We start from the raw sequence: 13,892 nt of genomic DNA, 5'->3' as shown, positions 1-13,892 counted from the left end.
GATGGTTTATCCTAAAAAATGAAAAAGAACCTTCTATACAATAATTATTTGATCCTGAAGTCATGCTTACAAAATAGGTACTGCTTGTCAACTACCATAAGGAACGTACACCACTACATCTGATAAGTCTGGAACTCCATTGTTGTGTCAATGCCACATTCGCGAATGATACAGCTCTACTTGCACCACGCGTCGAAATATTACTATGTAATTAATCCTGAACTATACTCATAAACATTCATTTGTAATCACTATACATTCAAACATAATTATTTTAAATGCAACTACTTAGAGGCATATGTCTTCTGGTGTTGCGGTCACTTGAATCTCTAGTGACTGGCTCTATAAGAATCTGCAATATATTAGAGCACCTTCTGTGGTATGTGACTCCGCATTTGAATGATCTAGGGGGGAGGTTCTGAGTACTCAAAACATCGAAGATTTTAATGAGTCACCCCTTATCTTGCCGTGCCTGAAATTTTGTTTTTAATCCAAAAAAATCATTAGCTCGTGTAATTGAAACACAATGTTAATTTCTGAATAATATACCGAAAGGAAGGGATTGGATTTTAATGAAACTTGATATTTTTTATAATGTTTTATTTTAATCTGACATTTTGAACAATGAAAACCTAAATATTAGGTACACTCGTGAGAATGCAAATGGTTTCACACATAAACAAAACGAACCCCCCTTATGCACAATAAGTGTATTTCGCTTCTAATAGTATCTATATTCTAAAAAATGTATATAATAAAATAAAAAAAATAATGATACAAAATAAATTCAGGTTGTGAACATTTACACAACCATTTGCAGCAAGATTGTAATTAAAATAGATTAAAAATTAAATGCAAAATTCGCTAAGAATGCGCAATTAAAGTGCACTAATTTATCGAGAATACGAAAACTGAACAGATTCGTTTTGTTTAATTCAGCTACAAGTTTAAATAGATCGATAAAACTAATCATTAACTAATATACAACTGCGTGTATGTCTTGCTATATAATATTATTATAAAGCCTAATTCAATCGATTAAGTACAGTAAAAGATGTGTAGTAGTGATAAAAAATATACACAGCGATGTAATAAAATGACAAGTAACAACTCAACACAACCAATCCTTATTATAGTCATAACGTTAATAAAATTGCTCTAAAAACGAGTGAAAGAATAACACCTACAAGCACCGATTCTGTATATAAATAAAATTTGAGACTTGGAATATGTAACTTCTATTCCATAATTTTGTAGACGCCTTTTCGCGATTAAAATAGATAGTATAGTAGTGACCAGCACTTTGGAATTGATAAGTAGTAATTATCTTCCAAACAAACCAATTTACGAGCTCATAAAAAGCTGTCTACAGATTTATGGATGAGAAGTTGTATTACGGAAGAATAGAAATCAATTATGCATTTTATCTACGTACATATTATTATATTTTATCACTAATAAATATATGAACGGTTGCCTTAAGTTGTTAAGATTATATTATACGAGGACAGTTTTTAAGTTTTGCTAATGAACACTTGTCCAATTTGAAAATACCTATATTTCCTTTCGATAGCACACCGTTTGAACGATCATTTAAAAAGCAAGACAAACACGGCTCCTATCAACGTAATCCGATTCATGAGACTCACACGTTTCGCTCGCATATTCGCATTTAAAAAAAAATATTATACCTCACTCTGATGCGAAACCCCATTCACGCAAACCAAGGACACTGTATTTATAACCCTAAAAAAAAGAAAGCTCTCATGCTGATCGATTTTATTACATTTAAATACAATAACTTATTACGGATACAATCCGTATAAAAAAAAATTAAATTTCACAGCCTCGTGGTGGTCACTTCATCCACGCTTTTGGATTTCCCTATTTTTAATACTTCGAACGATAACCGATGCAACAACGGAACGCAGGATGACATAACCAAGATGCGTGATATTTATATATTAACCACTAAGTTGTGAAATCTTCACAATTTAAATTATAAGTTTACACTCATATTTCGTCACACGACAACTCGCATTACGCAATAAAGACATATAAAAAGTGAGCGCCTAGGGTCTCTTCTCTCGATGGTACACGATTACAGAGGATTTAACGTGCGATCTGACATACTCCATCAATTATATGACTACATTATCACCGCATTTTACGTTCGATATCATAACTCGAACTAAAACAATAATATAATATCAGTTGCTTTTTCCATCTTGACTTGTTTTACAAAGCCACGGTTGCTAGTAGAACTGTTATATCATCGGGTTTGCCACCTGAAAAATAATAAATATTAAAAATTGAGTTTTCTTCTCTTTTACTATAAAAACCTGTAATTTTATTTATTTAGCAATACAGCGAGAAATTGTGTGATATTTTCCTTAAATCTGTAATTTTGTTTGAGGGAGTTACCGGGAATGATTTGACTGAATAACAAAAAAAACGTGATTTGAATCTCTTTAAAGCTTTCAATTAAATTTCTCTCAAACAAGTAAGTTTCTATTTTCTTTTATCAATATAGAGTATTTATATATTGTTATCTACTGGTTTATACCTGACATCGCCAGATTTAAGATTAAATAAACTATATTATCCCTCAAGTCCTCGAGTTTAATTTTGAAACAAATGTTTGTATTAGCTGAGAGCATGCCTGTGCTTTGAGCAGAGACTTAAAAGATTAACTTTCAAAAATTTTATTTAAATTGAGCAAATAATGTACAGATAAATACAGATGTTTCAAAGTCACGCTCAATAGAGGAATTAATTAATGCAAAGTTAGTCTTGACATGTCTCTCACTGCTAGGAGGACAATGAAAGAAGTATTCATGCTTTTTCAAAAAACTCTTATTTACACCTAATATTTAATGATAAATTTACTCACCCATAACATCTATTCCGATTTGTCTAGCGTTCTCAGCAAACGGAGAATTGAATTGAGGATCGAAAGATAAGGTTCTGGCCATCCATGCAATCGAATTGGCGATTGATTGCAATTGGACCGTATCCCTTATGCCCTGCGCCCTCTTGAGTTCGGTTATTAATTCATTCTCAGGAACATTGTCGAAGACGCCATCTGTGGCGACTAAAATTACATCTCCATTTTCGACTGCAAACTCTGCTGTATCTGCAGATTCAGGTCTGCAAATTAAATAAAAATATATTAAAAAAATATTATCTTTGAAGATAAAAATTTATTACTGCAATGACCGTGAAAGCCATTTGACAATATGAAATAAGAGATATTCATAAAAAGAAAGAATTTTATCACTGATTACATAAATCGTGATAAAAACGAATAACAAAATTCTATGTGATAAGAAATCTTCATTCAAATACGATTAACATGTTTGTTGTACACGATGGTTAAGCATTAAAAAATAAACATAATATACCTGTCGCTTAAAGCGTTGGCCCCATGTCCAGGAGGCGGTAAGCTTAATTGGAACGGAGTATTAAAATAGTGCTGCTGCTCTAACGATCTGTGTACAATTTTTCCCTTCCTCAGCACCATGTAACCGGAATCACCTATGTTTGCTGTGCACATGACGCTCGTGTCTCTGTTCAAGATCATCACGCACGCTGTGCTGCTTCCTGTAAAAATAATAAATAAAAATGTCATCATCAATTGAATAATTGCAATTCACATAATTTAACAAATCAAAAATACAATGCAGCTAAATTACCTGCATTGTATTTTTGATTTGTTAAATTGTTGAAATCATTTAAATTTGTTAAATTGTTGAAATCATTTAAATTTGTTAAATTGTTGAAATCTATTGAATCTATTGAATTTTGATTTGTTAAATTGTTGAAATCTATTGATTCTTGTGGCACTAGCCACAAGAATCAATAGATTTCTGTGTGTGAAAAGATATTTTATAAGTAAACTTCTTGTTTTAGGTTTTTTAGTTAACAATTTTTAACTGCATAAGCACCATTTTAAAACAAGATTGCATATAAGGCTGGCTACAAATTAAACAAAAATATTTACAGGGTCACTTTTCAAGTCCACAAAAACAATAAAAAAAATTCCAACATGCTTTTCTAAGCCATTTTTATTACTCAAGTAGAAAATTTAAATGCACTTCAAAAAAATCATATTTGTTCAAATATGTGTGGATTTTAATAATAGTCATTAGAAAACTGCAGAGCGGTAAGTTTTGCTTAACAAAACATTTTAGAACACCCAGATTTGCACACACATCATAAATTAACATAGAAACTTATTTTTTATAAGCTTCGAAACACGTCTATAAAAAACACTAATGGCATCGAATAAGCATTATTTATATTATACTTTGTAATTGTCAGACAGCCATCTTGAAACTTGAACTTTGACAAAAGCTTGAATTGGAGACGGAGCTAAACACTAACGTGATTGGCTCTCAATTTGCCTTTTTACGATTTACAAAAGATGTGACGCTAGATCACAGCACCAATCAACCAAAGACCAGAGCCACACAATGTTCCAACTGCGAGGCTCTACGCCTCATTCAACACCGCCACCCGATACTGACGCCTGCATTTTTATGTACACTTTAAATCATGTGTTTATAAATATAATCAGTTTTTTTCCGGCATACAAAATTCACACCATTTTGCCACTAAAACCGAAAACTCCTCACAAACTCAATTCATATGATAGCTAAGCAGAAAAAATGAAATGGATAAACTGACATTTAATACGGATATAAACAATAGAAAAAACACTGGTGGCATGGCAGTTTTACGTACAATAGACCCCCCAACATGGTAAATTGGGAACGTGCTATTTGGGTGCGTGTAGTTTGGGGGTCTAGAAAATACTTCTGCAATACAAATATATTGAATATAAAAAAATATAAATTACATCAGATTGTATAAAACACAATTTCCTAAACAAATATTTTTATAAACTGTTTATTTGTTCCGGAATTAATTATTCGACCGAATCGGCCACACATATATAAATATAACATACATTTATTAACCATCTTTTTATTTTTGGTATTTTTATGCTAAATAGTCGCATAAATTAATTAAGTATTTATTTTTATTTATATTATTATATTATTAAAAAGCAAACCGCGATTATTTTTAATACAAAGTCTTTTGTAATATAATAATACTGCGCACAAACAGTCTCTTTGTTATTTTCTTATACATATCTTATTATAACCATATTTTTTTATACGTATCTTATTATAACCTTATTATTTTCTTATAAATATCTTATTTTATGTATATATCCTCCTATTCCCCCGAGCATATACAATAGCGTGCAAAAAAAAAACGCGTCTCTTTTTGAAGTCGTAAAAGGATAAGACATTTCAGTCATCGCTTGCTGAAATTCTCAGATTTTTTGTGTCATTTATGGGTAAGTCTCCGTTGTTTTCTAGTAGCTACCTAGTCAGTTGACTGACAGCTTTCGTGGAGAAAATATTTTTAAATGTTATAATACCGAATCGCAATTAAGTGAAAATCAAAAAGCCTTCGGCAATGGGGTTTTCGATAAGACAAATTTTGCAGTCTGTTGATTGTAACTAATCAACAGTTCGAAGGCTTTTAAAAAAATGTCGAAATAGGTTCAATAAATCTAGTTAAGGGTAGCGGGCGTAAAACAGTGCTAGATATTACCAGCGAGTTCAATGATACAAAAAACAAACAAATAAGCGAAAAATACTGTGATTATTATATCCAGCACACTGCAAAATCCAGGAAGCCAAATGATCTGGGAATGCTTTTTGTATTTCGGAGTGGGAAGTATACACTTTATCAACGGAACGGTAGGAACGGTAAAGACGGCAGATTACAAAATCGTTTTACTGTATCTTCATGGATGATTGAAAATAGTCAGTTATATATTTTCAAATCAATTCAAAAAAATTAAAATACAACTAATTGTTTAATAGAAGATTTTAGATTATAAGGAAAAATGTGGAATAAGATCTGGACCAGGAACAGCCCCGATTTGAACCCTATTGAAAATCTTAGGAAAAGAATGAAGAAGAAAATTAGAGTGCACAAACCATATAATGTATAAAAACTAAAATAAATGATCGAAAAAATTGACAATAAATAGTTGAAGGATAAAGGGGTGCAACAAAATATTAGTAATAATGCAAGTTGTCTTTTTATTGTTCTTCATTTAAAAATAGTTTTTGAATCTACCAATGAATTTCAAAGTTTTTTTACTTATCTGTCTAAATATGTTATCTAGTCCTTTTTTATATTTTTCATTAATTTTTATTTTTTTAAATTTATATTTTTATGAGTAATACTTCAAAAAATCTTAAAATAGTAAGAAAATTATTATAAGTTTATTTAAACTATAATATGTTTTTAGTTCCATATGAAATATTATGATTTTGAAGGTATTTTTGCACGCGACTGTATAAGTCAGAACACTGCCATATGACTTCACTTCTGTTCGACACTTTCATCCAAACTTCCCCCTGGACTCAAACGGAGCTACGCCGAATCGGCCAAGACAAACCTTGAATCTCCAAAACTCGATCTTTTAGATTACTATTAGCCAACGATATTAAAATTGTCATTTATTACACAAATTGTACAGCCATATTTCAAATGCTATGCTTAAAAATAAACGAATGTGCAGAGTTTTCCCATATTTTATTCCAAACTCCCATCGAATATACAATTTATTTAAATAAATCAAATTGTGAAGATAAACAAAATTGTTTGCCATTAATTATAAAGATTTACAATTACTATAAAAACATTTTTGTGACATCAATGTGCGAAAATTATCAGAAAAAATGAATTTATGAAGACGTATTACAACTATTTTTTATAAATTCTAATTAATTTGAAAGTTATGTACGTTTTACTTTTTTTTATCCATTTTTTTTGAACTAGTACAATGCTAGTGAATTATAATATATAAATACAGTATTGTGCAAAAGTCTTCGACATCTTTTAAAAACAACTTTTAGGTACAAATTATCTTATTTATGACAATTTACACGGTTCGCAAAACATGCGCATCGTGATATGAGATCGTGTACAATGCATATAGTGAGTATTCAAATAATTTTTTTCTTAAAAGTAGCATTTAATTGGTGATCTTAGGTATAGGAAAACCGCGAATTATTTAATCGACGTGTACTCCACTTGATATTGCCTTGAACTCTAGAATACAGAGCGCTAAATAACACGATGATGATCACACTATATTACGATTATATAATATTGTTCTCCCAACTTTAGGCTATTGCGTTGCGAGTTGAACAGGTAAATAAGAATGTGTACAATACACTGTATATTTGTACAAGGATCTAATTGTCAAAAATAAATATTAACAAAGTAAAGAAAACGATCACGTTAAATTGTTAATAATACTATAATCGACTTTGCAAACACAAATATTCAGCGACTCCGAAGCTCTTCCAAGCGCTCTAAATATAACTCACAAGCATCTTGTGTAAATCTAAATTTATAATAGCAATCCGCCGGTTTTAATGTCTACTTGTCAGCTGATTTTGACGTCTGCTTTGGCAGCCAGCACAACATACATAGCTTTCCGTCCTCTCTGATGCGAATTCCCAGTTAACCCCTTGACCGCCCAATATCGCCGGACTTTGACACTCTCAATGACCCATCATCGTCGCAATCGTTCTAAAGATCAAAACGACGCGTCACTAGTGACGCAGATGGGCGTGTATCGTTTATTAGTCGTTAGAACGGGGACGTTTGTGTGGTCGGTCCAACCTTATCAGCCCGTTGATTGTCAATTAGCCGTAAGAACGCGTAAATAGAATTCACGTTATGCAAGCGACATTATGTCCCGACTCAGAATCGCAAATTTTAAACAGTCACGTGAAATCCGCCATCCGCTCTGGCCATAAGCCAAGCCGATCACAAGGCAGTTGAGATGCGATAGGATCTCTAAACTTGGAACGCATCGATCGATCGGAATGCGGCGTAAACGAAAATCACATGCATGCGAATATGTAACATGAGGAATTTCATAATGGGTTACAAAAAATCAGCAGTAGTGCGGCAATATGCAAAATAATATTTGCAATGTACATGCACATGTATATAAAATTTACGCTGCGCGGTCAAAATTGTTCTCTTGTATAATTTTTGCTTTACTATTTTATCAAAGTAAATCGGACATAACTTTCGATGTGTCTATAACCAGTACCTTTCGCAAATGTGTTATTAGGTGATTTGAAACGACGGTGTGTGAAATCTGATATTAAATACTATACATGCGAAAGATAATATGATATAACAGTAATAATGACTATGGCGTTAATAATTTTCAATTTCAATCACTAGATTCGCATACCAAAGTCGGGTACATTTTTCGCAATCAAACACAAAATTTTATGTAATATTCGTATATATTAATACATATTAGCAGGGTTTTATTTAAACGGAACTCACTACTTGTCGAGCGTTTTACTAAAAAAATATATTAAAATATCATTTATATTAAATTTGAAGCAGATGTTCCTATGCATTGAAGCGCATAAAAAATTAAACAAAATTTATATGAGAGATTTATTTATTTCAAAATTTATTGATATGAGAGTATTGATCAAACCGAATTTTGGTCAACAGGAGAGCGCAAAAACAGAAGTCAAAAATCCACGTCAAAAGCAATAAAATCGTGTCGGCGCCGTCGCAGTGGGAATGTCGTTGCCGAGCGTCGATATTTACGAAAAATAAAGAAAATAAATGTTATGCCTGCACTACTCTCTGGAAGTTGGCCAAGGTTGGCCAAGGACGGACTTCGGTCGAGTTCGGTTCTGCCCGCTCTAAAATCTCTCGGAAGTAGTCCGAGGTTACCGAGAACGGGAGGTAAAGTGGGGGTAATTCAGTCGACTTGGCCAGCTTCGAGTGCTTCCAAACATTGTCGGCAAATGGACCAAAGTCAAAGGAACTGAAGTCGGCGCTGCTCTTTCGAGCGCGAGCGGTGAGATACTTCTCCTTTTGCTCTCTTGTTAAGTGACGTGAGTGAGAGAGATAATGATATGGTGTTTCGCAAACTGAGATAGAACGAGTAACTCGGTTCAATTTCTATGGTTAACACGCATGTCGAGCGCTGCATCGTGGTCACGTGGTCAAGTTATAATACTACATGATTATCGGGGACTTCAACAGAATCTTACTGACATCTTTGAATATTTTAGGGAACCAAACGGGATTAATTATATTTTTGATAGTATATTCTTCTAACAGATATCGTTATTATATTTTTTTATATATAAAATTAAATAATAAAAAATAATTAATGGTACTTGATGTATTTTCCTAGATCGGTTTATATAAATGCCACACCATAACGAATTCTTATTTAGAATCGATGGCGACAAATTCTAGGATAGTCACACATTCTGAAGTATCATTTTTATGCCTTATGGCATTTTGCAAAAGCCGACAAAGATTTTGCGTAAATTGAATATTTTCAACCGAAAAGTTTACATTGATATTGTATTGGTGAGTGCCCACCAGTGGCGTACGGTGGGTGTTAATATTGGGTGTGCTATAAAAAATAAAAAAACGTACATTTTTTCATTTTTATTAGCCGAGGTTTTGGCATGCCTAAACTGCTTTACAGCTTTTTCCCATATATAAATAAATAAATAAACATCAAACCTAATCTAAAATATTATTATATAAAAATATCAAATTTCCAATAAACATAAAATTATAATTATTTATATATAAAATCTAATCTTCTTTCTTTGATCATATTTTTTTCTATCACGCTGTCATAAAAAGTGCTCTTCTTTTTAATATCCATAAGGATCCCTTTTTCTTTTGAAATCAAGCTAAGGCCACATAGCCTTTCTTGGCCTTGGGTACTTCGATAACAATTATTAATTCGTTTCAGAGCAGAAAATGAACGTTCTGCTGAAGCAGTACTGCTTGGAAGAGTTAATAATAGTTTGCCTAATTTATCTATTTCCTGAAAACCTGACTCAAGATTATTTGTGTTCATAAATTGTACAAGCTCATGAACAGATTTCTCTGCAAATGCAGGCAAATGATAAAGAACAGCAAGCTCATTTTTTAAACTTATATAATCAAATAATGTTCCATAGAATTGTTGTAGTTTGGTAAGTAATTTATTTGGAAATTTTCCTTTATATTGCTCATATTTTTCTTTCTTCAGAAGGTGAAAATGTTCCAATTTGGACATTGAAGAAAAACGGTATTCAATTTGCTTACATATATTATCAACTATTGTATTGAATAGTTGGCAAAACGCGTGCTTTTCTTCAACAAGCAAATCATTACTCAGTCTTGGATAATTTTCTTCCGTTACATAAGAATCCCATAATGTTTCATAATTATTTTCCTGTTCATGTCTGAGTTGTTGCAAAATTTCGGTAACTTTCTTACAGCAATATAATATGTCAAAAGATTTGGATTGTAAAATGTTGTATAACACATCAGTTTTTCCAAAAAGGTTTGAAAATATGTGGAGAAGTTTTCTTGTTTCAAAATCTTCCAAAAAGCTAAGAAAACCTCGTGCTTTTATTACAGTGTCGGGGTCCCATAGTTCACAATTTTTCACGACGTCTCGAAAAAAGTCCGTAAATTCATTTCTGTATTTTTGCACTGTGTTACTTAACCGTGATGTGTAATTCCATCTTGTAGGTGTAACAGAAGGAAGTCTTCTAGCTACAAACTCTTGTAAAGCATTTATTCGTTTGGAAGATTTCGAAAAGAATGAAGACAATCCATTTAAAGTTTGAAAGAATGATTTGCACACTTTTATATTGGAAAGACCTTGTTGTAATGTTAAATTCAACATATGAGCATAGCAGTGTGTAAAAATGGCGAATGGATAAACTTCGAGTACTTTGGCTTGCAAACCATAAATAAATTGGGAAGAGGTGGACGTGGTTTGCCAATTTTGATTATCTTCAATTTAATTTCATAACTTCTTTTTGAAAATGGATTATTCAAAATATCTTCAACAGTATTCTTCATCATTATTGGGGTAAATAAAAAAATATAATCTAGAATAGAAAATTAAATATTGATCATATGTAAATAAGATAATAAACTATTTTACGCCAAAATATAAAAAATGAGTGACCTGTTATTGTGATATAATGTAATAAAAAAGCAGCGACGGACGCAAGAGTTTTTGAAGTACGCGCACCAAATTCGAGACCAATTTTATTACTGAGCGCTGCCAGCCGACAGATCGACTTCAGCCGTTAAATCTCGGAACAATTTACTTTAGTCAGCCGCCGCACTCAAGGTCGGCGCGCCACATGTGTAATGCTTCCACTTCACTCTCCGAAAGTAGGCGACAGTTGGCCAAGGACGGGAAATATAATGTGAAAATTCGGGCTTACTTCGGTCGAGCTCGGTTGTCCCCGCGCTAAAATCTCTCGCAAGTTCTCCGAGGTCACCGCGAACGGGAGGTAAACTGGGGGTAATTTTGGTCGAGGCGGCCGACTTCGTCGCCTCCGAAAATTCCCTCGCTTTCCGAAAGTAATACCCGAAGACGCTTCGAGCGCGAGCGGCGAGATACTTCCCCTTTCGCTCTCTCGCGTGACGAGAGAGAGAGATAGAGATGGTTTATCGCAAACTGAGATAGAACGATTCAATTTTAATATGGGCGTCTTCACGATCGCGCCACTGTTTGGTATTTTTGCCCGATCTGGACGGCCAAAATTATTTCACCACTTTAGTTGATTCCATAAGTGCTCTTAGTCAAATATATAATATTATAAGTGCTAAAAAATACAATTATTTAAAGTATTTCTTTAATTGTAGGCCCGAGGAATAGGAATTCCGTGTTGAACGGTCGTGCGAATTTCGCCGCGTAGCGTAAAAAAAAAAATTTGTATATGTCACAAATTTGCTGTTTTTTATTAAGAAAAAGTATTTGACTAGCATTTTACCATACTCGGTATCGTTTTTTTAAATATGTATATATTTAGTCATTCCAAACAAATTTTTATTTTATTTCATTAGTACGCGATCCACAATTTGACGTTTACTGATTTTACCACGGTAACCATATTATTAAAAAATTACAATCATTACAAAACTGTATTTTAAATTTGACGTTAACATTTCTTTAATTGTAGGCCCGAGGAAGAGGAATTCCGTGTTTAACGGCCGTGCGTAGCGTAATAAAAAAATTTAGCCGCGTAGCGTAAAAAAAAAAAATTGTATATGTCACAAATTTGCTGTTTTATATTAAGAAAAAGTATTTGACTAGCATTTTATCATACCCGGTATCGTTTTTTTTTAAATATGTGTATATTTGGTGATTCTGAACAAATTTTTAGGTCGTAACTTTCGCGACTAAGCCCCGTCCCATTTTTAAGAATAATACATTTTTAAGGTATGCAATGTGTTAAAAACCGCAAAAATCCGCAGTCAATTTTGCATGTATCATAAAGAGAAAGACCTAAGCTATATATTGTATATAAAATCTCAATTCAGCAAATTGACTTTCCATACTTTTCCTTAAAAAATAATAGAAATTATTCATTAGTTGCACACTTGAACGTTTCCTGTTTATTATTTATTAGTGACAGTGAAGCCTCGATTCAACATAAAATGTCTTATTTACTAACATTGATCTATTCCGGTGCATTGCAATCATCCACCATCTCCTTTTTCTCCATTTGGCTTTAATTTTTTTTGTGTTTAAAACACGCACGTAGTTATAATACGCGAGGTTGAGAAGCGTGCACGCGTATGAAATTCCCGGCTGTGCGAACGCTATTCGAAAAACTGCGACCTTGACCGACTTCGGTCGAACTTCCACTAGGACAACTTTCGGAGAGTGAAGTGCGGGTATTATACATAGCGTGTCGGTCGCGCGGAAACTTTCAGAGCGAATGACAAATACCAATGCATACTATACACTGCATATTAAAATTTTATAATTTTGCATACTACTGTATGCAAAATGATGTCGCTTTATGCCCTAAATTTTCTAAATTTCTAAATTTATATTTTAGATGGTTTTGCGGGTGTGCGCCGCACACCTAGCACACCCTGAATATACGCCCCTGGTGCCCACACAAACTTTTATAATTATCAGTAGCGTAATTTTAATAATATGACAATTTAAAAATTGCGATTATTTGGCACATTTTTCGATCGCGCGCAAATATGCCGGCTGTACGTGACAGAAGCCGCCGTTCGGACGTCATTCACAGCCGCCTTTCGGACGGCATATGAAATTTGCGACAGTGTTGTCGCTTACTCGAAGTCATAGATCTCAGCCGACTTCATTTGTAACTTCGGTTCGGACAACTTCCAGAGAGTGTAGTGCAGGCATAACACAGATTATCAATGTATTTTAAACATTAAAAATACTGTAAAAAATGTTCCGCGACGCTTTTTCACCGCGTTACATGACAAAAAAGCCTTGTATATTAGTAAAAACCATCGAAGCACGATCAATACATTATATGGACAAGTGAGTCGTGCAAAATCAAAAGTGATTTTAGTATCTAAGCCCTTTTATTATTGTTCTAGGCATTCATTTAATTTTTAAAGATTATTACAAATTAATGCTCTGAATTAAATATACAGGCCAGTGGCGGTGAGTACTTGGGAAAGTATAATTAAATAATTATAGCGCCTAGTGTTCGTAACTCCTCTCTACAATGGATGTATTGATATATTTATATTTATAGTGATACAGTGGTTACAAACAAAAAATCACTGACCACGAGCCTCAATTTGCACGAATGATTTACCAAAAGCAAACAAACCTAGTCTTACTAGAACAGGAACGTATAGGTAAACTAGTTGTATAGTGTATACATATATTTGTTAGAAAGCAGTTACACTATTAGTCAATAGTGTTAGTGTAATTTTAATAATTATTCGTCAAAGGCATTGTGATGGAGATAAGGTGTATAATAAATTAAAAATAT

General features: G+C 33.0%; 1 protein-coding gene across 1 annotated transcript in view; it reads right to left on the bottom strand.

Annotated features, from left to right (window-relative positions):
* Positions 1 to 585: 585 nt before the first annotated feature.
* Positions 586 to 13,892, bottom strand: part of LOC148236994 (protein phosphatase PTC7 homolog) — a 30,473-nt gene continuing 17,166 nt past the window's right edge. The window contains exons 3-5 of the mRNA XM_088183447.1: positions 3,405 to 3,603; positions 2,894 to 3,150; positions 586 to 2,288 (exon numbers count right to left, since the gene is read on the bottom strand). Coding sequence (XP_088039573.1) covers positions 2,239 to 2,288; positions 2,894 to 3,150; positions 3,405 to 3,603 — 506 coding nt within the window. The 3' untranslated portion in view covers positions 586 to 2,238. The remainder of the gene's footprint in view (positions 2,289 to 2,893; positions 3,151 to 3,404; positions 3,604 to 13,892) is intronic.

This window comes from Plectrocnemia conspersa, unplaced genomic scaffold (genome assembly GCF_051122295.1).
Source record: "Plectrocnemia conspersa isolate PC_06_02 unplaced genomic scaffold, ASM5112229v1 ptg000003l, whole genome shotgun sequence".
Classification (NCBI taxonomy): Eukaryota; Metazoa; Arthropoda; class Insecta; order Trichoptera; family Polycentropodidae; genus Plectrocnemia; species Plectrocnemia conspersa.
Note: the sequence above shows the minus strand (reverse complement) of the source record. Positions and strands in the feature narration are given on the sequence as shown.